Source organism: Paramisgurnus dabryanus, chromosome 10 (genome assembly GCF_030506205.2).
Source record: "Paramisgurnus dabryanus chromosome 10, PD_genome_1.1, whole genome shotgun sequence".
NCBI lineage: Eukaryota > Metazoa > Chordata > Actinopteri > Cypriniformes > Cobitidae > Paramisgurnus > Paramisgurnus dabryanus.
In genome coordinates this window covers 11465424-11492782 of record NC_133346.1, presented here as the reverse complement: position 1 = coordinate 11492782, position 27359 = coordinate 11465424, and the positions used below count along the sequence as shown (strand labels likewise).

The 27359-nt window shown below is 38.2% G+C and overlaps 4 protein-coding genes across 34 annotated transcripts in view; 3 read left to right on the top strand and 1 right to left on the bottom strand.

The window, feature by feature from the left end:
• Positions 1-143: 143 nt before the first annotated feature.
• Positions 144-16573, top strand: sytl2a (synaptotagmin-like 2a). 9 transcript variants are annotated; one of them, XM_065258945.2, is made up of 18 exons: positions 144-438; positions 3717-3984; positions 4717-4868; positions 6020-6143; positions 6740-6797; positions 6881-6965; positions 7907-8386; positions 9079-10473; positions 13332-13436; positions 14171-14265; positions 14496-14612; positions 14802-14971; positions 15055-15157; positions 15241-15402; positions 15504-15594; positions 15701-15800; positions 15918-16123; positions 16241-16573. In XM_065258945.2, the coding sequence occupies exons 2-18, from the start codon at positions 3884-3886 to the stop codon at positions 16390-16392; spliced, it is 3696 nt and encodes a 1231-aa protein (XP_065115017.1). In that variant the 5' UTR covers positions 144-438; positions 3717-3883; the 3' UTR covers positions 16393-16573. The 9 variants fall into 9 exon arrangements, with proteins under 9 accessions (XP_065115017.1, XP_065115027.1, XP_065114997.1 ...); XM_065258925.2 differs by having other exon boundaries at positions 149-438; positions 15498-15594; XM_065258935.2 differs by having other exon boundaries at positions 149-438; positions 3695-3984; positions 15498-15594.
• A 229-nt stretch (positions 16574-16802) lies between these two features.
• Positions 16803-21244, top strand: crebzf (CREB/ATF bZIP transcription factor). Of its 4 annotated transcripts, XM_073816030.1 has the most exons (5): positions 16803-16961; positions 17464-18544; positions 19024-19095; positions 19302-19401; positions 19489-21244. In XM_073816030.1, exon 2 carries the CDS (start codon positions 17514-17516, stop codon positions 18279-18281), a length of 768 nt encoding a protein of 255 aa, XP_073672131.1. In that variant the 5' UTR covers positions 16803-16961; positions 17464-17513; the 3' UTR covers positions 18282-18544; positions 19024-19095; positions 19302-19401; positions 19489-21244. The 4 variants fall into 4 exon arrangements, with proteins under 4 accessions (XP_073672131.1, XP_073672132.1, XP_065115312.1 ...); XM_073816031.1 differs by lacking the exon at positions 19302-19401; XM_065259240.2 differs by having other exon boundaries at positions 19024-19401.
• Positions 21245-21334: 90 nt separating this feature from the next.
• tmem126a (transmembrane protein 126A) lies at positions 21335-23053 on the bottom strand. 2 transcript variants are annotated; one of them, XM_073816033.1, is made up of 5 exons: positions 22935-23053; positions 22235-22354; positions 21971-22160; positions 21774-21888; positions 21335-21665 (listed from the first exon to the last, which is right to left on the bottom strand). In XM_073816033.1, exons 2-5 carry the CDS (start codon positions 22349-22351, stop codon positions 21467-21469), a joined length of 621 nt encoding a protein of 206 aa, XP_073672134.1. In that variant the 5' UTR covers positions 22352-22354; positions 22935-23053; the 3' UTR covers positions 21335-21466. The 2 variants fall into 2 exon arrangements, with proteins under 2 accessions (XP_073672134.1, XP_073672133.1); XM_073816032.1 differs by having other exon boundaries at positions 22808-23020.
• Positions 23054-23214: 161 nt separating this feature from the next.
• The window catches only part of dlg2 (discs, large homolog 2 (Drosophila)), a 278208-nt gene continuing 274063 nt past the window's right edge, over positions 23215-27359 (top strand). For all 19 annotated transcript variants that reach the window (XR_010529246.2, XM_065259051.2, XM_073816029.1 and 16 more), the window contains exon 1: positions 23215-24526. Coding sequence is in view for 18 of the 19 variants with exons in the window: in XM_065259051.2 (XP_065115123.1) it covers positions 24508-24526 (19 nt within the window). In the remaining variant the exon portion in view is untranslated. The remainder of the gene's footprint in view (positions 24527-27359) is intronic.

The following is a 27359-nucleotide window of genomic DNA, read 5'->3' as shown; positions in this document are numbered from 1 at the left end:
CATATAGCACAGACTGCCATCTTCACTGTACTCAATCGCCATAATCTTTGTTTTAAGCATGGAAGACGATGATGTAAATGAAATATGCCTGGCTACGGCGCGACTACGCCCACCGGGGTTGTGTGTAAATACCTCAACCTCGTAGTCCTACCTCAACAGCATAGTTTCTCATAGTTCATGATACACCGGAATCTCGTCAGCTGTTCATCCCCTCACTGCTTGTTGAGACACAACCTTTGGTGCTAACGGGGCACGTGCGTGTGTCTGTGGAGTGAAGGAGGGATACACACCCACACGCGCCTTACTTTAAAACCGGAGTCCAATGGATTGTTGCTCATCTCTTGTGCTTCAGATATTAAAACTGGACAGTAAAATTGTATAATAACTCTCTTACGTCTTTTGAGACTTTTCTGGAGGGCTAAACCAAGCAAAATCGAGGTAAACAATTTACTCTCAAATTTTACATTGTTTTCTTACTGCTAAACGTTTAAAGTCACTTTCACAACTATTCTGTGTTGAGTCTTGCGTGCTGTGACAAGACTCGGGTCTGTTTCGACAAGCACAAGTACTTTATTTTTACCCTGTATGCTGTTTTCATGTCTAAAGTTTTTTTCGTTTCCTGTTTTCCTGTAAAGCTATTAAGGCAAGAATGCAGCATGTTTATTTACATACAGATCAAACAGTGATTAGCTACAAGAGCATTTCAACTAGAGCTCTTTTGGTTATGCTTATTTCTGTGTGAAGGCAATTCATTTTATTTGCTTATGGGAAAAAAATCAATATTGATATTTTGATTGCAAATAGTAAAAAAAGTAAATGAACAAAACAAAACAACAATATAATAGATCTTGTGACTTAAAAAGCAGATGGTTAATGTTGTGGGAAGTACAATAACACTGATTAAAACACTTAAAACAGCAACACACCCAAACCAGGTGGTAACACTTTATAGCTTTATGTTTATTGTACATCCAGCTGTTAACGTGAATTGGATTGGTGTGCATTTATTAGTCAGGGCTTAACAATAAGCTTACATGGAAATGTAACCTGCCTCATTGGGCCAGTAATGTTGACAAACATCTCACATTTGTTTACAATGTAACTATGTTTTATATGTATATGTGTGTCTTGTTTTATATTAAATCAGTAATGTTCCTTTTAAAAAATGATTTATGGATGTTAGACATCTGCTGCACATTCATAGTTGTTGTCATAACTTGCCCTACAGAACCAATAGACACATGAATGGTGTGCTGAGCTGTATTGAGATGTAGTGTGTAAAGGGAAAATAATTTAAGGATGTTTTGTGGGGTCTAAGATAAGTTGCCTGCTTATGTTATTTGCAATTATTTGTAGGCCTGCCTACGTGCAATTCAAAATAGGCGTTTCATTATAGTTTCACAAAAAAAAAAAAACATTTGTATACGTTTTTGACAGTGTATACATTTTCTTGATTAGTTATCAGTTGATGTGATCTTATTTTTATTTTTAAAACAGAGGAAACATCACATGCCGAATTTTGATTAAACAAATGATGAGTATCTCTAGAGACGGACATGACTCATTTTAGAAAATCAACAGGCTTTTCCAAAATAGGAAAGAAACCCTGCAAACCTCCTATTTGACTGGAATGTTCTGTAGGACTGTATCTAGCAACCCAAATGTGTCCCTGCAAGAAATTGACAGTCTTCAGGAACTTTTTGCTGTTTATTATTTTGCTTTTAAATGTGACCTGAAATTTATCTGACGTAGAAACAGAAATATGATTGTTAAATTTGATTATAGACAGTTATGTACAGTCTAAAATATGCTGGGTTATTTCAGTTCAGCATTGGGTCAAAAATGGACGAACCCAATTGTAATTTAACATACTGTATGCTGGGTTTGTCCCTTGACTCAACGCGGTTAAACATAAACCATCATTGTAGATTGTATAGAACCAAATATGTACAGAATAAATAAAAAGATCACCTCCTCTACATTTCAGAGTATTCCGGACATTTCAGAGTATTCCGGACATTTCAGAGTATTCCGAGTATTCAGAGTATTCCGGACATTTCAGAGTAGACATTTCAGAGTAGACATTTCAGAGTAGACATTTCAGAGTAGACATTTCAGAGTAGACATTTCAGAGTAGACATTTCAGAGTATTCCGGACATTTCAGAGTATTCCGGACATTTCAGAGTATTCCGGACATTTCAGAGTATTCCGGACATTTCAGAGTATTCCGGACATTTCAGAGTATTCCGGACATTTCAGAGTATTCCGGACATTTCAGAGTATTCAGAGTTTCAGAGTACTCCGGACGTTTCAGAGTACTCCGGACGTTTCAGAGTACTCCGGACGTTTCAGAGTACTCCGGACGTTTAGTACTCCGGACATTTCAGAGTAGACGTTTCAGGGTATTCCGGAAGTTTCAGGGTACTCCGGACATTTCAGAGTACTCCGGACATTTCAGAGTACTCCGGACATTTCAGAGTACTCCGGACATTTCAGAGTACTCCGGACATTTCAGAGTACTCCGGACATTTCAGAGTACTCCGGACATTTCAGAGTACTACGGACATTTCAGAGTACTACGGACATTTCAGAGTACTACGGACATTTCAGAGTACTACGGACATTTTAGAGTAGACGTTTCAGGGTATTCCGGACGTTTCAGGGTATTCCGGACGTTTCAGGGTACTCCGGACGTTTCAGAGTACTCCGGACGTTTCAGAGTACTCCGGACGTTTCAGAGTACTCCGGACGTTTCAGAGTACTCCGGACGTTTCAGAGTACTCCGGACATTTCAGAGTACTCCGGACATTTCAGAGTACTCCGGACATTTCAGAGTCCTCCGGACATTTCAGAGTAGACGTTTCAGGGTATTCCGGACGTTTCAGGGTATTCCGGACGTTTCAGAGTACTCCGGACGTTTCAGAGTACTCCGGACGTTTCAGAGTACTCCGGACATTTCAGAGTACTCCGGACATTTCAGAGTACTCCGGACATTTTAGAGTAGACGTTTCAGGGTATTCCGGAAGTTTCAGGGTACTCCGGACATTTCAGAGTACTCCGGACATTTTAGAGTAGACGTTTCAGGGTATTCCGGACGTTTCAGAGTATTCCGGACGTTTCAGAGTATTCCGGACGTTTCAGAGTATTCCGGACGTTTCAGAGTGTTCAGGACATTTTGACATTTCAAATTATGATTATTTTTATATATTTGTAATAAGATAATTTTTCATGCCTTTATTCTCCTTTTTTTCTCGTGTCTCAGCAGTAAACTGTTTGTCATAAAAGAAAAATACAGATGGTTTAAATTGATGCCATTTTTATGCCGCCACTTAATCTCAGTAGTGTGTAATGTGATTATGAAATAAAAAGAGTCTTTTATTGTCGTCTCTGTTCCACTGGTTCACTAGCACATGATTTGGTACACACATCTTCCCAAAGTCACCTGATAATGCTATGTCACATGTTGGTTTGATAATGCATGGAACATCGTTGGTATGGGAATAGGTTGTGTTCTTTTATATGTGTAGGGAAGCATGAATGATCTTTAAAGACTTTGTTTTTGAATTCATTGGGAACATTTAGGATCATGTGATGTGTTAATGGTCAGAAGAATTTACAGGGAAAACATACAGTAGTTGTTCATAAGCCAAACTCTGACTGTTTACTGTGAATGTTTTTGGTTGTTGTAAGTAGATGATGTTCCTGTCGTGTGCAGGTGCTACTGGTCTTCTGTGATGTAGTTTATGGCGGGATGAGCATCAATGATTCACCAAGCATAATCTTCTAAATAAGGATAGTGATGCTGTTGACGCTTTCAGCAAACCAGTCAGATCTGAGACTGATCTGAGATCTCTTGCACCACTTGCCCTAAAGTCACTCAACATGATTGACCTGAGCTATCTGACAGAAGAAGAGAAGGGGATGGTATTGGCCGTGCTGAAAAGAGACGCAGAGCTGAAGAACTTGGAAGAACAAAGAATCAAGTGAGTGTGAAAATATGTTTTTTCGTGCAAATTATAGCAATTAAGTTAGATTATTTTCTCCCAACCCTTAAAATATTCTCACAGTTAAACTGTCCACAGTAATTGGTTTGTGGTTTGAAGAATGTCTGGAATTTGTTCACATGAATGTCACTACTGAAGCTTAAGAAACTAATCTCAAGGTCATGGATTCGGGGATTGAATGTGATTAAGTTGTTCACCCATACTTCATACAGCATCTGACAATCATAATAATACATCTATAGGCTCGGTTTCGCAGAAAAGGCTTAAGCCTTGTCCCAGACTAAAATGCATGTTTGACCTGTCTCAACTAAAAACAACATGCCCTGACCTATCTTAAAATATATCAGTGCCATTGTTATGCCTCAAGATGCACACCATTAAAGTCAAATTCATAAATGTTACTTACATTCTTCATACACTATACATCACTGGACAGACTGGAGATTTAGTTTGTGTTTCTTATGATCTTATAAACCGTACAAATGATAAAGTTAAGGTTTATAAATGAATACAAAAAAGCAATAAAAATGTTGGTTGATGCTCAAAGTGTAAAGAGATGTTATTAAATTTTATATCTTTGAAGGAGCTAAAATATAAGAATTTTATTTTTAAAAATTATATTTTAAATTCTTCAATTTGTGCTTTTCAATCGAGTGTTGTCCAAACATTTTATTAATATAGTATATAAAAACTTTACTGTTTTTCCCACAGGCGGCTTCGTAAGACAGAGAAAGATAGCAGCAGGCTGAAGTATCTGACTGGGGAGTGGTTTTACGAGACAAAATATCACAGACACAGAGATAGGATCCATGGCTCCGACATCATCAGAGCATCAATGGGGCAAAGAAAACCCTATACAATATGTGAGTGCTGACAGCAAATAAACTGATCCACCTTTAAATTGATTTCAGATAGGACAGACGCTGTTCACATATCTCAGTTTTGTTGTTTTCATGTTTTCTTCTTTCTTATTTGTGACCCTGGACCACAAAACCAGTTGTAATTAGCAGTAGCAATAGCCAAAAATTAATTGTATGGGTCAAAATATCGACTTTTCTTTTCATCATTAGGATATTAGGTAAAGATCATGTTCCATGAAAAGGCATTGGAAAATTTCCTACCGTAAATATATTAAAGGGGAGATTTCACAAGACTTTTTTAGGATGTCAAATAAATCTTTGGTGTCCCCAGAGTGCATATGTAAAGTTTTAGCTCAAAATACCAAATAGATAATTTATTGTTTCAAGTTAACATTGCCACTTTGTATGTGTGAGCAAAAAAGCTGATTTTTGCACTAAATGGCATTGCCGTGGTTGGATATTAAGGGGCGGTATTATCCCCTTCTGACATCACAGGGGGAGACAAAATTTCAATGACCTTTTTTTACATGCTTGTAGAGAATGGTTTACCAAAACTAAGTTACTTGGTTGATCTTTTCACATTTTCTAGGTTGATAAAAGCACTGGGGACCCAATTATAGCACTTGGAAAAGTACTACAAACATGGAAAAGTCTGATTTTTATGATATGTCCCCTTTAAAACTTTTATTTATGTTATTGGATGCAGTGCTAAGGACTTCATTTGGACAACTTTAAAGGCAATTTCAATATTTTGATTTTTTTTGCATCCTTAGATTACAGACTTTCAAATAGTTGTATCTTAGCCAAATATGGTCTTAACCTAACAAACCATACATTCATGAAAAGCTATTTATTTGTCTTTCAGATGATGTATACGTCTCAAATTCAAAACAGTTTTTGCAGTCCAGGATCACATTTGTACACTGTTGATGTTATATAAATCAATAATTCAATCATATTACTTGCTCCCGTAGCTCAATTTTCGAACATTGCATTAGCACAGGGGCTCAGGAAGAATACATAATGATAAAGTGTAATATGAATGCACTGTAAGTCACTTTGGATGAAAGCATCTACCGGATGCATAAATGTAAATTTGGGTCCATTAGACGTTTGAAGAAGTATATATCCTAACAAAAGGTCTACTATTGCAGCTGAACTCTCTCACAGATGGGACGAGAAACCCAGTTTGGTGAACAGTGAGAGGAGAGATGTTTTCATTCCTCCAGAACTCATGGGCCTTATTGAAGACCCATCCACACAGTCCCGAAATGACAGGTGAGTGTTAGCTCATAATGACAGTAGGGATTAAAATATTACAACTCAACATTTCATTTAAATGAAGTATGGCATGACACAAGCTTGAATATCAGTGTTTTGTCATAATCTCGATAATAAACCTGGTAAAGGCAGTGTGATTAAACCACTTTAAGAAAGTTGGTGTGTTGGTTATGGTAACTGTTTAAAAAAGTTGCATAAATACGTGTGCTTTATTTAAGTTATGCAAGATTAAAAATAATTGCTAATGTTAAAAAATACAAATACAGAATAAATGAACAGTAACTATACAAACAAATAAACCTTTCTTTTTCTGTTATCAGTATCATGCACATGCTGCTATTGTGCTTGATTAAAGGATTTGACAAATCCTGTGTGTTTAAAGCAAACAAACACTGTATCCGCCCATTAGCATAGGGTAATGGTGTTTTCATCAATAGCCAAATGTGTACATACCAGCTTAAAAAATCATATCACAGCTAATAAAGAACAACAGCAAGGGAACTTGTGATATGTAGGTGAATCATTACATAATTGCATAAAATAAATCAAAACTCTTTTTATAGACTAACATTAACCATATCACCTTCATACAGGGTGGACGATCAGAAATTTCCAGAAGCCCAGCAGGAAAGACAGAGATCCCAAATCAAGGTGCACTACAAAAATCTTTTGTAAAAGTATTTTTGTTATTCAGATGCAGTGTGAAAATTATTTTATTTATGGTTTCTATATAGCCCCGACAGAATCCCTTCAATATTAGGCGCTACGCAGACAGGCATATCAATGGAGTGAAGGAGGCTGAGCAGGCACCTTCTGAGGGTGAGAATATATTCACTATCAAACCATCCTTAAAAAATTTTCAATCTTGTAATTCTCCACATATATTGTATTTTTAACTGAGATGATGTTCTGAAGAGGAAAGTGGTAGAACGTGTTTCTTGCAAGCACAGTAAGTTTGTTGATCTCCATTGAAAATAGCTTGTGTGCCTCTTCTGGGTTCTGCAATGGGTGTAATAACCATCTGCATGCATAACTGTTAAAAATGCATATAGTTACAGCTCTAAACATATTTTAAGTGCGTTACTGTTCTTGTATAGCTCAGTGGTAGAGCATTGAGTTAGCAGCTTGAAAGGTCATGGGTTCGGACATACTGATGTATACCTTGTAAAGCACTTAAATGCGTATGTGTGGAAAAAAGTGTAATTCTTGGAAACGGCCTGGTCTGAAGTTTACTGCAGATTGTATTGTAGTGGTATGAGAAGGGAACTCCAAACTTTAAGGAGATTATATGGAAAGGTATGTTGCTTCCGGAGTAGCTAATCTGCCATGCATGACCAGTCTCTACCCCATACATACATATGGTAGATTTTTTGTTATTCAATTTTATGAATATTGTCAAGTTAGTTGGAGTGGGCGATGCCTGTTCCTTTTTGCACAGTGTACAGTAGACACAGTAACTGGCTGCGGATGTAATGTGAATGTTTGGTTTACACACCCTACTTCATACTGCTAACCTATTCTTTTAACCAATGCAATTCAGTTGCTTGCTAGCTTTTAACCAATGCATATCACTTCATTGCTTCACAATTAAATAAATCCTCAATTAACAGATACCACACTATTATTCTGGTAACAGGACTGTTAATTGAGCAGAAAATGAATTCATTGTCAATATGAATTCAGAATTTTTCCACATGTCTGCATGATTCTCTGTTCCTTGTTGTGCTGCTTCATTATCCAGCTGTTTTGTTATTTTCCAGAGCCTCTTCTTGCAGCCAAGAGCTCCACACCCTTTAATGCTATTCAAAACACAGACAACACTGAAACCCATGTATGCACTCAATGCACGGGTAAACCAGTGCCAAAAAATAGACTTCTGTTGAATTCCGGCACAGACTATCATTTGGACATCACCGACGGTGACCCCAGTGTTATACAGGATGCAAGCCCTGCCCCCAGAGGTATCTTTAAGGCACACGACTGCTCCAGCTATAGCTTTACTGGCTCCATTCTTGACCCAAGCATCTGCCCGATCAGTCTTGAGATACCCATCAGCCCTCCACTTTCCCCCTGCACGATGCAGTCTGTCTCTGAATGGTTAGACAGGAAGCAGGTCCACGTTTCCCCCATCGTTCGGCCAATAGAGAGCGAGAAAGGAGAACACAGCGTGCTGGATGAAGACTGGAGTCCACTGGTTGATGAGGATAAGGAGCCGGATAGAAGCGATACCATGAACAATGGTAATACAGATGCATTGAGCAGTTCATTGAGGCATAGGCTTGTTCACTTGCACATAACAGTCTAGAGCAGGGATGGGCAACTTCGGTCCTGGAGGGCCGGTGTCCGGCATAGTTTAGCTCCAACCATAATTAAACACAACTAAAGCAGCCAATTAAGGTCTTACTAGGCATATTAGAAAGTTTTAGGCAGGTGTGCTGAGGCAAGTTTGACCTAAACTCTACAGGACACCGGCCCTCCAGGACCGAAGTTGCCCATCCCTGGTTTAGAGTCTCTTAATTATCAAAAACTTCCCCATATGATTGGCATGTCAATATAATCAAACTGAAAATGTTTCTTTATGAGTCAATTAGTCAATAAATGCTAAACTTTGTGGATATCCTCCACTTCTTAAAGCACACAGCTTGGCATTGAGTTAACAATGTAACATATCTGTGTCTTTGAGGACCTTTTATCTTATACTCTTATACTAACTGCATGCTTGCCTCATATATACAGCTTGTGGTTTCTATTGAATGCCTATGCATGTACAGTATGTTGATAATCTGCAAATAAGCACTGCAAGAAATGTACTACTATGAGCTTTAACTACAATTTAAATGTGCATTTTCTTATTTTTACAGCAATGGTGGTTAGTCTTAATTTAATATTGTACTGTTTCTAAAAGTCTCAAAGTATTTAATGTCTCTTGCAGATAATCATGAGCTTTATGCCGAGCCTCAGTGCACACAGGTGTCCAACTTCAACTCCACTGCTGAAGTAACAGGTAAGGCCATTCAATTGGACACAGAGTGCCAGACTCGTAAGGTAACAGAGGAAGAGGGTCACTCAATTTCTAAGGTACTTGAATGGTTTGGGCGAGGTTCCCAAGATGCAGCGTTGACAGAACTTAAGTCACCAATCAAGAGTGAGAAGAACCAAGAGGAACCAAATGATCATGGAACCTTAGATGTGAAGTCGGACGATTTGTCACCTCCAGTTGTAGAGCCAAAGACCAAGCCATCACCAAAGCCTCGCAGGGGGCTTTTTGCATTGTTTTCGAGAACAGAAGAAAAAGACAAGAGTCTTGAAGTTTTACTTGATGAAGAAGTGACAAGTCAAGATAAAGAAAGTTCAGAATGTCAAACAACTTGTACCTTGAGAACCGAGGCAGATAACAATGTAGATCTTCAGGAAGAGAACAAGATTACAGAAATTTTGCAGGTTCCATCCAAGGCAGTGGATGGAAACAAAAAGGGCAGTGCTGTTTGTGAATATGATTCTCAAAACCTTGACATAGGTGAAGTATCACCAGGTAGACTTGTCAACCTTAAGTCATTCTGGGAAAGGGGAAATGAAGGACCAAAAATACTAAGCGTCAAAAAAAGAGATGTGATACCAGAAAGTGAGACATCACTGCTTAATGAAAATGACAATGCTTTGGATTTAAGATTGAATCTATCAGGATCCAAACCCAATGATCCAATCCCAAACCCAGTACATGCTAGTGAATATCCAGTTGACAAAGAATCCACAACTGTTATGAAGTATGACTTGTCCTCAAATGAAGATGCAAAACTTTATGATTTGGATAGCAGTAAGATTTCAGAACGCCCAAATAGTAAGCCGCAATCGGACATGGTGAAAACTGATGTGAAGCTGCTGTCACCCAACAATATTAATTTGGACAGTGATATGCAGGGAGAGGTTCTCGCTGAGTCTCTCTCCAGGGAAATATCTGACCTAAAGGAAGAAATCTCCACCTTCAAAATATCCCTTAGTCCACAGAAAAATAAAGTCTCAATTAATGATCTCAAGTCATTCTGGGAGGAAGAAAAAAGTGGCCTTGGAGTAAATGTGGGCTTACCAACGTGTGCATCCAATACTAAAGAGTCCTCTCGAGAGTCCTCTCCAAAATGTTCCTCAATAGAACTTTCCAAATCTCTGCCTGATGTCACATCAGACAGCCCAGATTTAAGTTCCTTAGACAGAATGAGTTTGTCTTTAAACAAAGATGTTGATTTGCTTGTGACACAAGAGGAGATTGATAAGATTGAGAAAAAACACAGTCCAAGCAGAGTGCCAGAACAAGACCATCAAGACTTCACAGGTAGAGTACCTTACACCTCCCAGAACACTTCTAATTTCAAATCACAGTCAATTTCAGACAAAGACTTGAAGCTAGGTCTTCCATCCTCTCTCAGAAGTCTCTCTGGAAAAGGTCAAAATGATATCCAACTGGCCACTGACATTTATCAGTCCAAAGATCAAGGTCAGACCAGAGCTTCCTGCCCATTACGACAATTTAAAGTACCTTCCAGAGACTCTTATCCAAACAAAGAGTCCAGAAAGGGTGGCTCGCCCTTAAGAACCTTTGTGATAGATATCAATCCAGCTGACAAGAGTCCATGTGCTGTAAAGGGCAAACCAGTTCAAACCCATAAGGAGATCCCCTCAAATTCATTGCATTTAATTGAGAAAATGGGTAAAGCTAATTGGCCTAAGGGAAACTCCATGTCCCCTCCCCAAGCAATCTCTGAAGTGCTTACCATCCCGCTAGACAGTGGGCCACTCCATTCCTCGGCTGTTTGGTCACAGGGTTTATCCTTAGGGCAGCTTGAACACAGGAAGACCTTGGAGGAAGATATTGATTTAGGACCCATCATGTCCAGTGAACGAAAGCTGTCAACAGATTGCCATTCAAATGCTTGTCAGGTCAGGTCTTACATTCCACTGAGTTTAAAGCATTACTTGAGTCTATCCAAGCAGACTATCTTAAATGAAAAGGAAAGGCTGGAGGTACAGACAGGTGAGGCTTTTAAAGGCAGAGTAAGCAATGAGAGGTCCTCTTCTCGACACTCGCAGTCTGATTCTGAGGAGATCACCTTTGACTCCTCTGGGAGCTCCACACCTGAAGCCTGGTCCTTCTCACGTTCAGCCTGTGAGCTAACATCTCTGTTTTGGTCCAGTCTAGATTCAGTAGGAAATATGTTGATTGGTTCTTTGATTTTTGTGGAAGCAGGGTTTATGACCTGAAACAACTCTTTATTGACCAAATAATAAACTTGCTTAAAGCTTTTTGACACAACAAAATTGCACATTATGTACAGACTTGTATTTTGTACAGTGTGTTGCTTCACTCTTGGCATTTTTCCACTGCATGGTACAGCTCACTTTTGGGGAGTTATGTCATCATCTGCATGATAAGCAGTGATAAACACCGACGTGCCGAGAATCAAAAATTTCATATGCTCCATTGCTCCTGTTGTCCATTTCATATGCTCCATTGTGCGTTTGTTTGGGTCGCGTTTATATTATGTCATGGCACTAGAGGCGGCACAACTATAACGATAGATCTATAATCCCACTCACTTTAAAGAAGTACTAAGTTGCAGTAGAAAAGCAAAATGAGCCAAAATAAAGCGAGTTGAGCTGCATCGTGCAGAACCTACACTCTAAAAACAAACGGTGCTATATAGCACTAAAAGTGGTTCTTTACTCGTAATCATAGAAGAACCATTTTTAGTGCCATATAGCACCGGTGAAGCACCTGTGTAGAACCATTTAGGGGCCATATAGCACCACATATGGTTCTACATAGCACTATATGGTTCTACACGGGTGCTTCACTGGTGCTTCACCGGTGCTATATGGCACTAAAAACGGTTCTTCTATGATTACGAGTAAAGAACCACTTTTGGTGCTATATAGCACCGTTTGTTTTTAGAGTAGTCCTACCAAGCAGTAGAAAAGCGCTATCTGTGTGGTCAGTTGTCTCCACACTGCTCAGGCCCTGTTCATTTTCATGGACATATGTCATAATGTAACAGTCTAATGACAATTTAAAGAGCACCTATTTTCCGATTCACGTTTCTACATTTCCTTTGGTGTGTGAGTGCGTATTAGTACATGTTAAAGATATGCAAAAGGTACATACCCCAAAGTAAACAATGACGCAAGTTATCATCTCCAACGTAAATCTCTTTTCTTAGACTACAACAAACACACGGATTGTAGGCAACAGTTTACTTCCTGGGCCTGATGAAATGGACAAGACCGACATTATCATAATTCCTCCCGCTTCAGACTCAGCCATTAAGTTAACGCCTGTTAGCATTGCATTGTAACTGAATCTTTCAAACATGTTAAGGAGCGTCACATTTCCGGCTGACGTCAGATGTATTCAGACCAATCACAAAGTACGGGATGGCCAATCAGGCACAGCGCTTTTCAGATCGCTGAGTTTTGTACAAAATTAATGCGTTTGTGGAAGGCAGGATATCTCAGGCTACAAAAATGTACGGTATGTGGAAAATAATGTGTTTTTTGAACCATAAACCATGCAAACACATTGTATTATCCCACAAAATAACATTGTTTTTTTTTAACAATGAAATTGGGGGCACTTTAAGCCCTGCCTCTACATTTATATCCAAATTTTCTCACAAATGCAATGAATAGTGTTATTTAATAATCAGAACAGTTTTTGTGTAAAATAGTAAACCTTTTCGCAATTGTAAGAATCCATGGTAAGTTTGTTTTTGTAATGCGATATGCAAGGAAGAATTGTTTACACTTAAAAAAATGCTGAGTTCTTTAACCCATGGTTGGGTCAAATATAGACAAGCCTAACCATTGGGGAAATTATTGGTTAATTTTAACACAACGCTTGGGTTTGTCCATGGGTTGAAACAACCCAGCATTTTTTTTGAAGTGCAATTGTCTTTTTGACATTAACCAAATCAGCTTGCAACCATTTAAGATCTAAAAACTAATAAATGTTTTGCTTATAGTAAAACAATATCTAATGCAATAAATCTTTTAGTTTTTTTAGTGCGCTTTTTAGTGTTTTTATCAGTGTTTCCAATAAGATTCGAATGATTATTTGTTTATAATATATTAAAAGACTTCTGCTTTAGTATGATTTGCACAAAGGTGGCTATTCTAATCTGATATGTACTGTAACAGGTGACAATGCTGAACACAGCCCAGTCCAAGCTGCTCTGGAACGAGCCAGTACTCGACCCATTTCTATATCCAAGAGTCTGGAGGACCTCCCATCCACACCTTCATGTAAGGTCCCTCTTTTCTGCACTGTGTTTAGCTGAAGTATATTTCAGCCTTTGGGGGCTCGCAGGCCTTTTTAAACATGTATCTCTCCCTTAGAAGGGGCAGCCTTTTTCGCCCTCTGCTGGACAGGAGAGGACGCATCTTTGTAATCAAACAATCGTTTGCACAAATTTACTTTCTGTATGCACTACTGCAGTGTACTTTATTGCACTACTTACTGTTTATTTATTTAATAACACTTAGCCATCTACATCAAAAAGGGAGATTGACCCAGGAGTAATGTTGGTTTTAGTATGGAGGATGGACAATGGCTTTATATATATATATATATATATATAATGAAAGTCATCTCAAATTCAGTCCATTAAATCATTTTGTTTCTGATGTCTTCCTTCAGTATAACTTTATAAACTAACGCTATTAAGTTGGAAGGTACGATTATGCAATGCACTCTACCCATGCATTATTACATCTAAAGCAGATGCCCCTGACATTAAATCAGCAGTGAGGACATTTGCCATTCTGTTTCATAATTGACCCTTCATCTTTCATGTATATTTTACTCTTTGAGATGGCTAAGGGAATGCATTAAAAAACAGATGAATGTTTGATGAGAGCATGGATTACTGCCAGTGATTAAAGGCTGTTTGCATCCTGTACCACCTGAATCGTACATCTAAGGGTGTGGTAGATATGAAATGACTTGTCGTATTTGTGAATTATAATGTTTTTTTTAGCATCTACAGTCGCTTCCAACACCAACACTTCTTTCTCAGACCCCGAGCAGATAAAGATGATGAGCCTGTCTGTCCCTACATTCATAAACCAAGAGGTAACACTCACCGAAAAATCAATTAACCAGCTTTGGCATATAAGTACACCAAATGCTAATTCTTGGCCCATGGTTGGGTCAAATTTTCTAGGTTAATTTATACCAACTGTTTGTACATATTTTACCCAACCATGGGTTGAAAAACCCCAGCATGTACATTATCACAGCCTGTATCACGCCTGATTAACCTATTTTCACCATCTTCAATTGTTTGTGCATGTAAAAAATAGATGGATTACAGAAACGGTGACTGTGCATCAGTGAGCAGTCTCCAATTTGACAGACCGAGAGCATGCAACGCTTCCCCTGCCTTTAATATTTGCTCTGAAGTGACCTCCATGTCGTCTGTATGTGACCCCTGTCTTGTACACAACCTTAATGATGCTAAATAATGACCTGCTCTAATATTACACAGTAGCATTTTAACACATACATCGATGTTCATGTGGATCCACTGGAATTTTTATTAATAACATCCTATTATGAATAGGTATAGATATATAGTGTGTCTTTGTTTCCGTGTGTGCTATGTATAGGTCACTGGCAGTGTAACGAGTATCAACAGTGGGGAATTTGGTAATGTGGCAGTCAAAGGCACAATCCAGTTCGCAATAAACTATGTGGAAAAACTTGAAGATTTCCACATCTTCGTAGTGAAGTGCAAAGATCTCGCCGTGGCTGATCCTAAGAGGAACCGTTCTGACCCGTAAGTGTAGTAGTGGGTATAAGAATTCGGATAAAAGGAAGAACCAAATGTATAATATTCTGCCTTTTTTATTTGACATTTAGGTATGTTAAATGTTACTTACTACCTGATAAAGCAAAATTTGGAAAGAGAAAAACATGCGTAAGGAAGAAAACTCTGGATCCAACGTACAATGAGATTCTGCGGGTATGAGATTTATAAATGTTCTGTCTTGCTGTCTGTGGTGTTTGTAAAACTAGATGACCAAAATGTACGTTTTGTCTATCCAGTATAAAATTCCAATGGAGACGTTGAAAACTCAAAAGTTAAACGTCTCCGTGTGGCACAATGACACATTTGGCCATAACAGCTGTCTTGGAGAGGTCGACATTGATCTGGCCGAATGGGACTTCAGTACAACACAGATGAATGAATACCTGCTTAAAGGAAGGGTAAGATAAGTCTTTATGATCCACTATTTATATAGTGATTTCTGTTACATCACAATATATAGGACTGCCATTTAAGTATTACTTATTTTTACCAGGTTCAGGTTCCCCGCAGCCCAAAACATTCTGCCTGTAGTGAAGAAATGATAGCAGAGATGAGAGTCGCTCTCCGTTTTCTCCAGCAGACTTCTCACAGTACGTAGCCAAATAACAACTAAACCTTTGTGATGCTGATCTTTATTATTATTAATAACTTTATAAAATATCTTCACTAGGCATTAATTCTGATGTTGCCTTGCAGGTCCCAAGACCAAGATGAATGGTGAGGTGCAAATCTTGGTGAAAGAATGCAGGAATCTGCCTATTTCCAGAGGGGTTTCCATAAACCCTTTTGTTAAATGGTATTAATCAATATTTCATTTTATACATTTGTATGCATCCTTTCAACTTTGCATATCATAGATTTTACATTATATAAGTGGGAATGTGTCTAAATAAGTGTCTAAATACCTTTTCAGCACAGTCCTCCCAGATACTAGCCGAAAAAGCCGACAGAAAACAAGAGTAGTAAAGAGGTCATCCAACCCAGAGTTTAACCACACCCTGGTGTATGAAGGTTTCAGGCCAGAGGACCTGAAAGAGGCCTGCGTAGAGCTTACTGTGTGGGATCATGAAAGACTACACAGCCACTTCATTGGAGGTATCAGGCTCGGTCCTGGAACAGGTAAATAAGACGACAGGGCAACTATCGCACAACAATATGTCCAATCATGAATTTAGATAATGAAAGGACACAGCACATGTGATACATGTAAAAAATTGTTATGGTATTGTCTCCCAGGTAAAAGTTATGGTGCTGATGTGGATTGGATGGACTCTAGCAGTGATGAGGCAGCCCTGTGGGAGAAAATGATGCAGAGTCACAATGAATGGGTGGAGGGTGTATTACCTTTGAGGATGCTGCTCATGGCTAAGAAAAGTGCATCAACATAAGGACACGAAAATAAACATGGACTGAAGAGTATGCAGAAATTTAAATGAATGAACTGGATCATTTTTTATTTGTGTTTGATTGATATATTTGATTTGGTGAGTCATAGACAGTAAATACGAGGAAAACATGAAAAATATTGTGTTTTCAAAACTCCAAAAAATAAATATGTTCCAGTGGAAACTTGCCTGCCTTATTACACTACAAAAAGACACTGCCTTAATACACTAAAATAATTATAATAAAATATTTAAACTGTACAACTGTTCCTAGTTTTGTATTCTTTTTTCTTTTTAATAACTGCTTTGATAAAAATATTTTAAACTGCCCGGTAAACTAGTTAACAAAATTACATAACGTGCCCGTGTTTGCTCCTCCTCGTTGGCACGCGGCGAAGCATCGCGAGATTTCGAGGCGGGGAGTCGCCATTTTACTTTTCCTCAGTGTCGTTGTGTGAGCGTTGCTGGCTCCGTGTTCGGCCTAACACTGTCTTAATATTTTTCGTTTGTTAACATTTTGTCGTCATTTCTTCGACAAGTCATCTTCTCACGACGTACGCTGATAATTTAAGGTAAGTAGCTATGTTAAACACAAAGATATTTGTTGTTTTCTTTTCCTGTAAACCGCTGCGTCACGTAGATAAAGGCGCGCTGCTGCGCCCTGTACGGTTATTACAACAGTTACGTATATTGTTTGCTAATATAATGTGAATATATGTATTGCAGTTTGTTTTGATGGAAACTAGTGAGTAATTTAATGTTTAGTAAGTTGAAATAACTGAGATGTTACTTGTATTGTGTAATACATCCAGACCTTAGCTTAGCTTGTTTGCTAATCATGAATAACAAGTATTCAAATAACGTTATCTGCCTCAATCTTATCATAATTGTGAGATTGTTATTCAGTTTTCCTAAATGTCTACAATAACTAAATCGTAATAATCAATTAAATAAATAGTAAACATAATTAAAAAAATATCAAAGTACGTAGTATGTAAAAGCACGCGGCAGCCGGTAACCATCAGTTTGTTGAAATGAAATAATTAAGCTAACTTCATTCTTTGTTTCTCTCAGTTTCTCTGATTTATACAGATTTAAGGCGTAGACTTGCCGGAAACAGTGCCATGATCACCAGAAAAAGAGGAAGAAGCAGCCTCAACGCTGATGTCACGTGTCCAAATGGCTTCCAGGAGAATGGAGAAGTTTTGAAAACCTCTGATACAAGTGAAATAAACACATACACGTCTCCAGAAAGTGACAGCAACGATTGGGGCCTGGATGATTTGCTCGACGTTGATTTCAACTGGGACCTGGACAACGCCTTGGTTGATCCTTTCGGCAATTTCGAATCCCAATCACCGGCCAATGACGAGACGGATCAAAGCACGGTGGCCGATAATCCCGCATCCCACAAAAGAGGCACAGTCCGACGATCAAAACTGCAAGACGTCTCCGGTCAGATCATCAACAAGAATGCCATTGCGGCGAGGATCAACCGACTAAAGAAGAAAGAATACGTCAGTGGCTTGGAGCAGAGAGTTGGGTCCCTGACGTCAGAAAATCGTATTCTAAAGCAGGAGAACGGGAACCTCAACAAGCGGGTGGAAGAATTGGAGAATGAAACGAGGTACTTGAGAGCCGTGCTGGCCAATGAGAGCATGCTGGCTCAGCTGTTGTCTAGATTGAGCGGTGTGAACGGCATGAAATTCTCTACCTCGCTTTTCCAGGAATCAAACGAGAACGACCATGATTATGCCATTCCGAGGAAGAAGGTGAAGGTGGAGGACAAAGATACTGCGGGTGGTATCTGCCTGCATGTGGACAAAGACCACGTCTCGGTGGAATTCTGCACCAAGTGTGCAGAAAGTGCAAGCTTGTCGCATAAAATGTAGGGTCAAGTATTTTACCTTTTCTGCGTTTCCTGAGACTGAACTTTGCACGAGATGTAAATGAGCCTTGAGGGCACATGACGACAGTAGTTGTCAAATGTAGAGTTAACTGTTGAAGTGTACTATGCAGGGCTTGAATAGCATGTCTTTTGAACCTGCTTTCAATACAAGTTACTGCTAAACTTGTTGATAGTTTTCTTCTAGGTGCTTGGTGCGACATGCTGGACGAGTACGTCACAGAACATCCTTGACTGCCAGAATCCATGGTAAGGATCAAGATATTGAAGACTGCACAGAAATGGTTAACTCCTAAAATGCCAGAGGAGGATATATTGTTATGCCAGTTCAAGCAAGGCACAAAGTGAACTGTAAATAAATATAAGGGGTTTTGTTTGTTTGTTCTGGTTTTTGTTTTCTTTTGGTATTAAGCATAGGCAGTATCCTACAGAAATAAGCATTGTGTTTTGAGTTACATATTTTGGATGTTTAATGGATTACACAATGAACTGTAGTATGTTATTTCAGTTAACTCTTTTTGGAAAGTGGAAAAACGTAAAAATAAAAAATACATGTATTATGGTGATATTTCACAAAGGGCATTGGTTTATCTTTATAACAAAAAAGATGATAAAAATAGATGTTGATTTCAACATGCACACAAAGAAAATCTACCCTTTGTGAAATATCACTATTTTTTCTAAAGAATGTTTTTCATGTAGAATCCTTATTTTTCTTTATGCTAAAGTGGATTTTGCTGTGGGGAAATCAGAAGATTCGGGACCACCAGCTTGCATCATGGCCTGGTAAATTTAATAAGGTAGTACATGAAACCCTGTAAGTTAAAGCTTTTACTGACTTTCTATCACGCCTTGAATTGTTGTTTATTTTGCATCTGAATTGTTAAAATCCTAGTAATGCAAAACATTAGCGTGTAAACATCTGCCATGCTATTCATCCTGATATAGACAAGCACTTGGGCTTTTTTGAAAGTATTCAAGGTCAGAAGAGTTGTGTTTTCAACAGAATGTTCAAAGGTTTATGTCTGAATCCAATCCAGTTGTGAGATGCATTGGAAATCCAAACACTGTGCAGGCACATGGCTACATCTGTTTTGAAATCAAATGTAATAAATTTTGATTAAACACTTATTTGAGTAATCCAATTGTTTTGTGTGAAAAAAGATATTAACTGTACTTTCCTTCTCTTTTAGACAGTGCTTCTGCGCTTTCTACAAAAGCCTTAAATTTCTTCTCTTCAAAGTGGATAAAGAGTGGTGGTGATTTAATTTTTTTAAGTATTAAATGCACATCTGTGTGTTTGCAACAGTAATGGCTGCGGCTCTCATGTTGCAGATCAACCCAAGCAGTTCTGAATCGGATACAGCAGGGGTGTATCCTGGAGGGCCACTGTCTTGCAAAGTTTAATCCCAACACTAATCAAACACACCTGCATTTCATTTACAAGTTATCCTGAATATTTTATCAGGTGAGTTTAATAAGGGTTGGAACTAAACTCTGCAGCACAGTGGTCCTTCAGGACCATGTTTCCCCATCCCTGGTATTCACCAGGGGTTGTCAATTCCAGTCCTCATGAACCCCCTTCCAGATCATTTTAGATGTCTCATGTATAAAACACCTGATTCATTTCATCAGCTTGTTACTGTGTTAATTAGGTGTTTCATATAAGGAGACATCTAAAACATTCTGGGAGGGGGGTCCCGATGACTGGAATTGAAAACCACTGGTATACACTATAAATAATTACTGGTTGCCTAAAATGAGGTATAATCAACTTGCATACTTGCATGTAATCAAGCTATTTCAACATACTATTATAATTTTTTTGGTTATCTCGACTTGTGAGGAGTTACTGTAACTTTTTAAAAGTTTAAATATGTTAATTGAATACAACTTGAAGGCAGCCAGGATTTTTTATGTATATTTTTCAAATGGTTATGGCTAGGTTGTCACTTTTTTCTATACAAGATAAGATTTCATTAATACCTGCAGTTGTGTAGACAAAGTCTAAAGATTTTGCGTAAATGTTTTGTAATTTTATTATGGATATATCTATGATTAGTGTTTAAAGGTGGGTGTTGATGGTCTTTAACATCAAAGTGTAAATATTGTGTAATTGACTTAATTGCTATCCAACATAATTTAACCTGGGCTGTCAACATTTTTGCTTGGTTTCCAGTGATGGGATCGATAAAGTTTTTATGAATTATTAAAAACCAAGCCATGGTGGAAAAAATCTGCATGTTTAGAAGTTAATGAAGACTTTGCATTTCAGAACTGTTTGGGTTGATGACTCTAGTAATGCATTAGGAATTGTTCTTTGTGTGGCAATATTGCAAATGCAAGGTAGAAATGAAGTGTGTATTGCCCAGTGCATATTTTAATTTTCACAAAGCGGTCAAGTATTTGTAGAAGTTCTACTCTGACAATAGATGTTAACGCTGACAAAAAGCTTTTAACGCCACTTTTTATCCACTTCACACTAAAAGGGATAGTGAAAATTCACCCAAAAGTGAATTTTCTATCTTTTAAAGGTGGGGTGTATGATTTATTTGAAAAAACACTTTGGAAAAGCGAGTCGGCCGAGTACCAAAACACACTTGTAGCCAATCAGCAATAAGGGGCATGTCTACTTACCGACAAGAAGGTCCTGATTCTATTGAGGTAGGGGCGTGTTTGTTAAGGTGATTTCAAATATCAACATTGGCATTCAGAGATCATGCACCCCACCTTTAAGCATCCTTATGTTGTCTTCAACAGGAAAAGACATTGATGTGGGCTGGTAAATGTAGACAGAATTTTCATATTTGGGAGAACTATCCTCTTCATATTTTTATGTGAAACTTCTTGGTTAAACTGTTTACCTAAGGTATAATAATGTAATGCTTAGGCAGTTTACAGAGCTGCTTATACTCGTCATATTTTCTATGAATAAAACACTAGACTGATTCAGATGCTTCTCACTTTCATGTAGAAGCATTGGTTAATTTAGCCTTATTCTAATCAATTTCAGATGAGTTAAAAAGAAGATTTGTGCACAAAGTCATAATTTATTGGTGATGAAATTTCAAAACAAACAGAATTGGCATGATAAAACAGGGTTGCAACATTTATTTGAGATTATTTAACTTGATTAACAACATATTTACAATGTATAAGTTTAAGCGTTAACTAATCATGAAGATTTTCACTGTCTGAATCGTGTATTTTTAGCATTTTTAGGTAGATGTCAAAGTGCTTTGAGCTCAAGTAGGTTCCAAACAAACCCTGCAGCAGCAGAACAGCATACATTTTTCGTACAATGGGTCTGCTGAGATTCATCCAGAAGCGCAAGACATTTCCCTTCTCTGGCATTGGTGCACTATTATACCTGTAAGACATTTGAAGATTCATCACATTTCAATGAAGACCCTGTGGAGAGTTTAGTCTAAAATTTTTTTTAATAAAAGCAATGTGTTGAAACAGTATATAGGTTTACCTGGCTGCAAGTCCAGCGTTGACAGGTAAGGCTAACAAAATAGGATATATGCCACCACCAACCACACCCACCAATGCTCCTCTTATCAGGGTGCATGTTGGGCAGTTCAAGTCACCTATGGAACAAACAGTCTTACAGTATCTTGATAATATGCAATGCAAATGAATAAAAAAAACGTGTCTGCTAAGAAGTCATACCTGACATTAAAGGACTTGTGACGGTAGCAGTGTACAGTGCTGCTGTTGTCAAAAAAGGAAGAACAGCCATAGGAAGACTGGAAGTAAATCGTCCTTGGGTGACATTGAGTGCACGTCGGTAAAGGCTATTGGCAATCAAGCCTGAAAAACCAGCGTTGCCAGCCAAATACACAGGGCCGTATGTAAACAGCTTCCTGTTGGGAACACAGGCGACACACGTCAGCTACTGCAAATATTATACTTTAAATGTTGAATATAAGCAACTTGCCTGTCGATATCAGGTAGCCTTTCAAACTTTCTAGTCAGCATTTCTATAACCATTCGCCTGGACGATGTCTGACCCCGGGCAGAGTCTTTAACGGAAATTGCATCGTCTGCCATGATCTAAGAAGAGAGAGACATTTTATATAAACTGTATTTTAACTTGAACATTTATTTTGAAGTTTAAAGGCGTGTGACTTTTGCTGCGCCGGTCGACATCACAGTATCGCGAGAGCTGTGCTGTTCAAATAACTCTCGCGGTGCTGTGATGTCATATGCCGAACGGTCTGCGCATCGCCGCATTAAGTCCAACATGGCTAGTGAAAGACCCTTGAAGAAAACTCATAAATGCAATTATAACCATATTAGCGTTCACACAACGGACGGTAAAGTTGTTTATTCAAACCGCACGCGTTGCGGTTTCATGTTTTAAATGCGCGTCCTTCAAATTGTAATGAATTTTGATTGGCCGTCAACGTTGAAAAGACAGCGTTACTGTTTACACGCGTGGCTTTTTAATTTAGCATTTTATGTGTGATAGTTGCAGACGTAGTAGTATAGTTGGTTTGTTTTTACCTTTCCTGATGCCCGATAGCTGAATCCTAAAGCAAGTTAAAATCAAGTTGCTGTCCGTTTAAAAAAATTAAATAAAATCGTTTGCCAGTGTTCAACACAATTTATACATGCTTGGATTGCTACGTACCCACGATCGAATCTGTAAATAAACTATACCACTATTATAATTTATGTTCCGTTCACCAGTCACGGTCCTTTATGGCAACAGGGCGCAGCCATGTCTAACCACATGTTTTAGTCAACTTTCACCCCGAGTACCAGGAAGAATTCCTATTGGTCCGTAAGTGCGCCAACTGCCAGAATAGACGAGCGCCATTGGTGGGCGCGCCCTGTCAGTCCCCGCGGGTCAACCCTCTCGTTGCTAAGGCGAAACTGGTGATGATGCTGCTGCTGGTGATACTGCACCCACCGTAGAGAGTCTCTGCAAACCTGCTTTGGCAAAAGATGCCGCGAAGATCCATAGAAAAAAGGACAGTGTAACGGAAAAATGAGGTGAAGTTGTTTTCAACTGCATGTTTAGACGTTTGAAGAGATCGTTTGGGATATATTTGTGAAGCCATGCGTTATCGGAAAGCTGGATAAAACTTGCAGGTGTTTTCCGACAGGCGTCGCAGCGACGGGCTGCTGTTTTACCGTGGAGGAAACACATTCTGGATAAATGCCTGGCTTATTTGTTCATATAACTAGCAGTTTGTATGGTATTTGACCTCTCGAAGCTGAATTGAGGAGTTGTTGAAGATGACTGACAAAGTGGAAGACTGGGGCTTTGGAAAAAGTCCACCAATTTTAAATTAACGGATCCTTGATTTCATATTCACACTAAAACTATAAAACACACGCTTTACTATTTATTACCAACATCACAAGTTGGTATGCACCTTGAATAACTGTTTACAAGCATGCCGCATTAAACTTCCACACAGGCATGAGTTATTAGAGATGCCATGCTTATTTATTCATCATACTGTTCAATGTTTAGTTATTAAACATGCTTGATCAGCATAAACCGACTGAATCTGATCCAACACAAGCCATGTATTCGAGATTCTCTTCAATTTGATGTATAAATGGCCCTTTGGGGCAAAAAACTATAACTGTTAATGATTAGATTTAGAGAAAAATGAAAGGCTTTAATATCACTGCGTCTTTAATAGTTGTCAGGGTCGCTATGCTTTTCCGATTCAAATATGTCCGTGGGTTGTGTTATTGACGATGTGATTGAGTGTTTCGTAGATTTGTAGTTTATAAAAAACACCAAAGGCCTTTAAGTAACGTTAGTCGATGGTTGTGGGAATATTACAGCAGAATAATCCTTGCATACGAAATGAAGCCAACCCTGAACACAGTCAACCACTGGAGACCAGTCTAGACATTTCTCATCTATGCCAAGGTGTACTCGATCACAATCCACTGTTACTATCGGATTATGGATTTATTTCTCATACGGTCGATCATCGGCGACTGTCATGCGCTCAGCGCGTGCTGCTGTGTTTTCTTCTTCAAGATGTTTCCACGCGTGTCTCTCTGTTTGACTTAAACGTCACGAGCTACGACCCGTTCATCCTGCTTTTACATCTAAACCAACAAACTGAACTGTAAACTACTGCTTTAGTTTCTCCAGGATACTTACAGCAAATGAGGGCGAAACTTCTGTGTTGTTTTAATGCCTGGAAATCCCCCAAGGACACATAGGAGTAATTATGCCCTTAAGGAAAAGAGGTGAGAAAAAACATAAATTATACATAATCTATCATTTATATAACGTATTATATTGTAAACACATGCGGTAAATTTAGGTCAATGCAGTCATACACCTGCAGTCATCTCAATGTCAAAAAGTGGCACAATTTCTAAAGTCATTCTGAGTTAACATTAGCACTTTTGATCTGACAATCTTGCATTTTTATTTATATAGCTTTAGATTAATTTTACATGTTTAACTTTAAAGATATGGATTGATGTGTAAAATGTTTTTACGAGTAATGAGTAGAAAAACTATATATTTTCCCTCCATTTTTTGTTCAGTGATAAACGATATATTAAGTGAAATATGATAATCTTCATCTGTGTACAACTTACATACGTGTTTATTTAGTAATTATCATAGTTATCTTTGGATGGTGCAGAATGTCATTTTTATTAGTTGAATAGTTGCAAATAAAATATAGTCATGTAGCCGAACTTTTGTAAGCATGCCTTTTATTATCCTTATAATTTTGACTTTTATACTGCCTATGCTTTAAATATGTAGTAGAGACTTACAAACTGTGTAATTATATATTCACTAATGGTGTAATTACACTGCAATAAGTTTGTAGTCTATAAAAATAGACTCTAGGGTGGCCAACCAGCCTATGACCTTAGATGATGTCAAAAGCTGGTCTGTATTTTTATTTCAGACTGGTATGCAGCTGTGTTTTTAGCTACTCTTTGAATGACATGCATAGCTTTATCTCTATAGGCTTTTCAATGCTACTTTGTTACCTTACTACTGTAACAGTTTTATTACCGATAACAAACAACTACAGTGTAAAGAAATGCATTGGTGTCAAATCAAAATTTATGTTTTTGATACTTAAAATAGGTTGAATTGACTTGCAAAACCAAATTATTTTAACTTCATGCTGCATTTTTATATAGTGTATTATTATGTCAGGTGCTAGATTAGATCATAGACCCATGATTTGCATAGTTTTACATGTCTGACATGATTTTACCTTAATAGAGGTAATTTTTCTATTGATCCATCTCAAAACGCTCTTTTGTTATTATGCTGGTTTATACGTTCATTTATAAAATACCATATAGATAATTTATTATAGCATGTTAAAATTGCCACTTTGTAGAGGTAAGCAAAAAATGTGCTGTTTGTGGGTGTGTCCATTTAAATGCAAATGAGCTGATCTCTGCACTAAATGGCAGTGCTGTGGTTGGATAGTGCAGATTAAGAGGCGGTATTATCCCCGTCTGACATCACAAAGGGAGCCAAATTTCAATGTCCCCTTTTTTCACATGCTTGCAGAGAATGATTTACCAAAACTAACTTACTGGGTTGTTCTTTTTCACATTTTCTAGGTTGATAGAAGCACTTGGGACCCAATTATAGCACTTAAACATGAAAAAAGTCAGATTTGCATGATATGTCCCCTTAACATCCTGTTGCTTAAAGCAGTGTTCTTCAACCCTGGTTCGCGAGGACCCTCTTCCAGAAAGTTTTAGATTTTTCCTTATTTTAAACGCCTGAACCAAATCATCAGCCTCCTTCCAGAATGTCTCCCTAATGAGTTAAATCAGGTGTGTTAATTAAGGAGACATCTAAAACATTCTGGAAGGGGGTCCTCAAGGACCAGGGTTGAAGAACGCTGGCTTAAAGGACTGTGTTGATGACAGGAATTACTTGTAACCCTGTCATGTCCGTAGTGACTGTCTATGTGACTGACTAAGTCATAATGGTGTCTGAGCAGTAGTAGTCAGTGCAGTGCATGTGTGTGTGGTGTTAACAGGTCTCCGTGTTATGAAAGCATGAAAACGATGATAACTGAAGTGACACCCACCCCAGACATTATTCTAAAATTGAGTAGATCATTAGCCTGGTCCAACCAGACTCTCGTACATTCAGTTCATTTGTAAAGAGAGTCTGGCCACGCTCCATTGCAAAGCGTTACTTCCGTTAAGGAGGGTCCATTGTTGAAGTTTAAAACTATTGGATCTGCCCAGAGTCACTCAGGATCTGCCAAAGCCAATCGCTAACGTGTGGTCGTGACGTATATCATGCGCCGAAACCGGCCGGAAACAACAAGTCAGAATAATCAGACAAACAAAACTTAGCAAACCTGGTTCTTGCTCCGGCTTTAACTTCTGTATATTCGGCAGTTTTGCAACAATGGACCGAATAGCTTTTCTCACGTCTTTCTCCGCTGCTATTACTGAACTACAACTCACACTGACGCACGACCTCAACGTCATCGTTCTTAGCCACCCCCATCTGTTCGCTGATTGGTCCTGCAGATTTTTGCAGGATAAAACGAAACTCTATAGAGCCATCCCAGACGTACTGCTGAAGCGAAATGAAAAATAAGCGGAAGCACGTAGGAGGGCGGAGCCAGGCTAGTAGATCATGCTTCTAGGTACACAAAGGTCATTGATTCGACATCTACTTTAAAAAATACTTTGCTGACTTAAATTTTTTGTTAAATCAGCTCAGATAAGTCATGTCAACTTACTATCATTTATCTTGACAAGAGATGAGTTGTTACAACTTATAAAATGAAGTTGACTTTTTTCAACTATATTTATATGTTATAATAACTTATCTGTAGTTATAACAACTCATCTTGTAAATCTGAATTGATTAAACAAACCTTTTCAAGGCAGCAAACACTGCAAACTACTTTCTTAGTTAGTAATTGTCCAGTTTTCAGTAGAAATATCAAAAAATTCTTAAATCAAGATGCATTTTCTTCATGAACAAAGATATCTAATAAAAAGTTTAGACAAAAAAAATACAATTTAAGTAAATTTTATTATTTTTATTACCTTAAATGAGCCGTTT

Coding starts and splice junctions, on each gene's coding strand:
- sytl2a (XM_065258925.2), top strand. CDS start 3,884: ATGATTGACCTGAGCTATCTGACAGAAGAAGAGAAGGGGATGGTATTG. Junction 13,437..14,170: donor CCTCCCATCCACACCTTCAT/GTAAGGTCCCTC, acceptor TGTTTTTTTTAG/CATCTACAGTCGCTTCCAAC. Junction 14,266..14,495: donor CTACATTCATAAACCAAGAG/GTAACACTCACC, acceptor TGTAAAAAATAG/ATGGATTACAGAAACGGTGA.
- crebzf (XM_073816031.1), top strand. CDS start 17,514: ATGATCACCAGAAAAAGAGGAAGAAGCAGCCTCAACGCTGATGTCACG.
- tmem126a (XM_073816033.1), bottom strand. CDS start 22,351: ATGGCAGACGATGCAATTTCCGTTAAAGACTCTGCCCGGGGTCAGACA. Junction 22,161..22,234: donor TACCTGATATCGACAGGCAA/GTTGCTTATATT, acceptor CCCAACAGGAAG/CTGTTTACATACGGCCCTGT. Junction 21,666..21,773: donor AACGCTGGACTTGCAGCCAG/GTAAACCTATAT, acceptor AATGTCTTACAG/GTATAATAGTGCACCAATGC.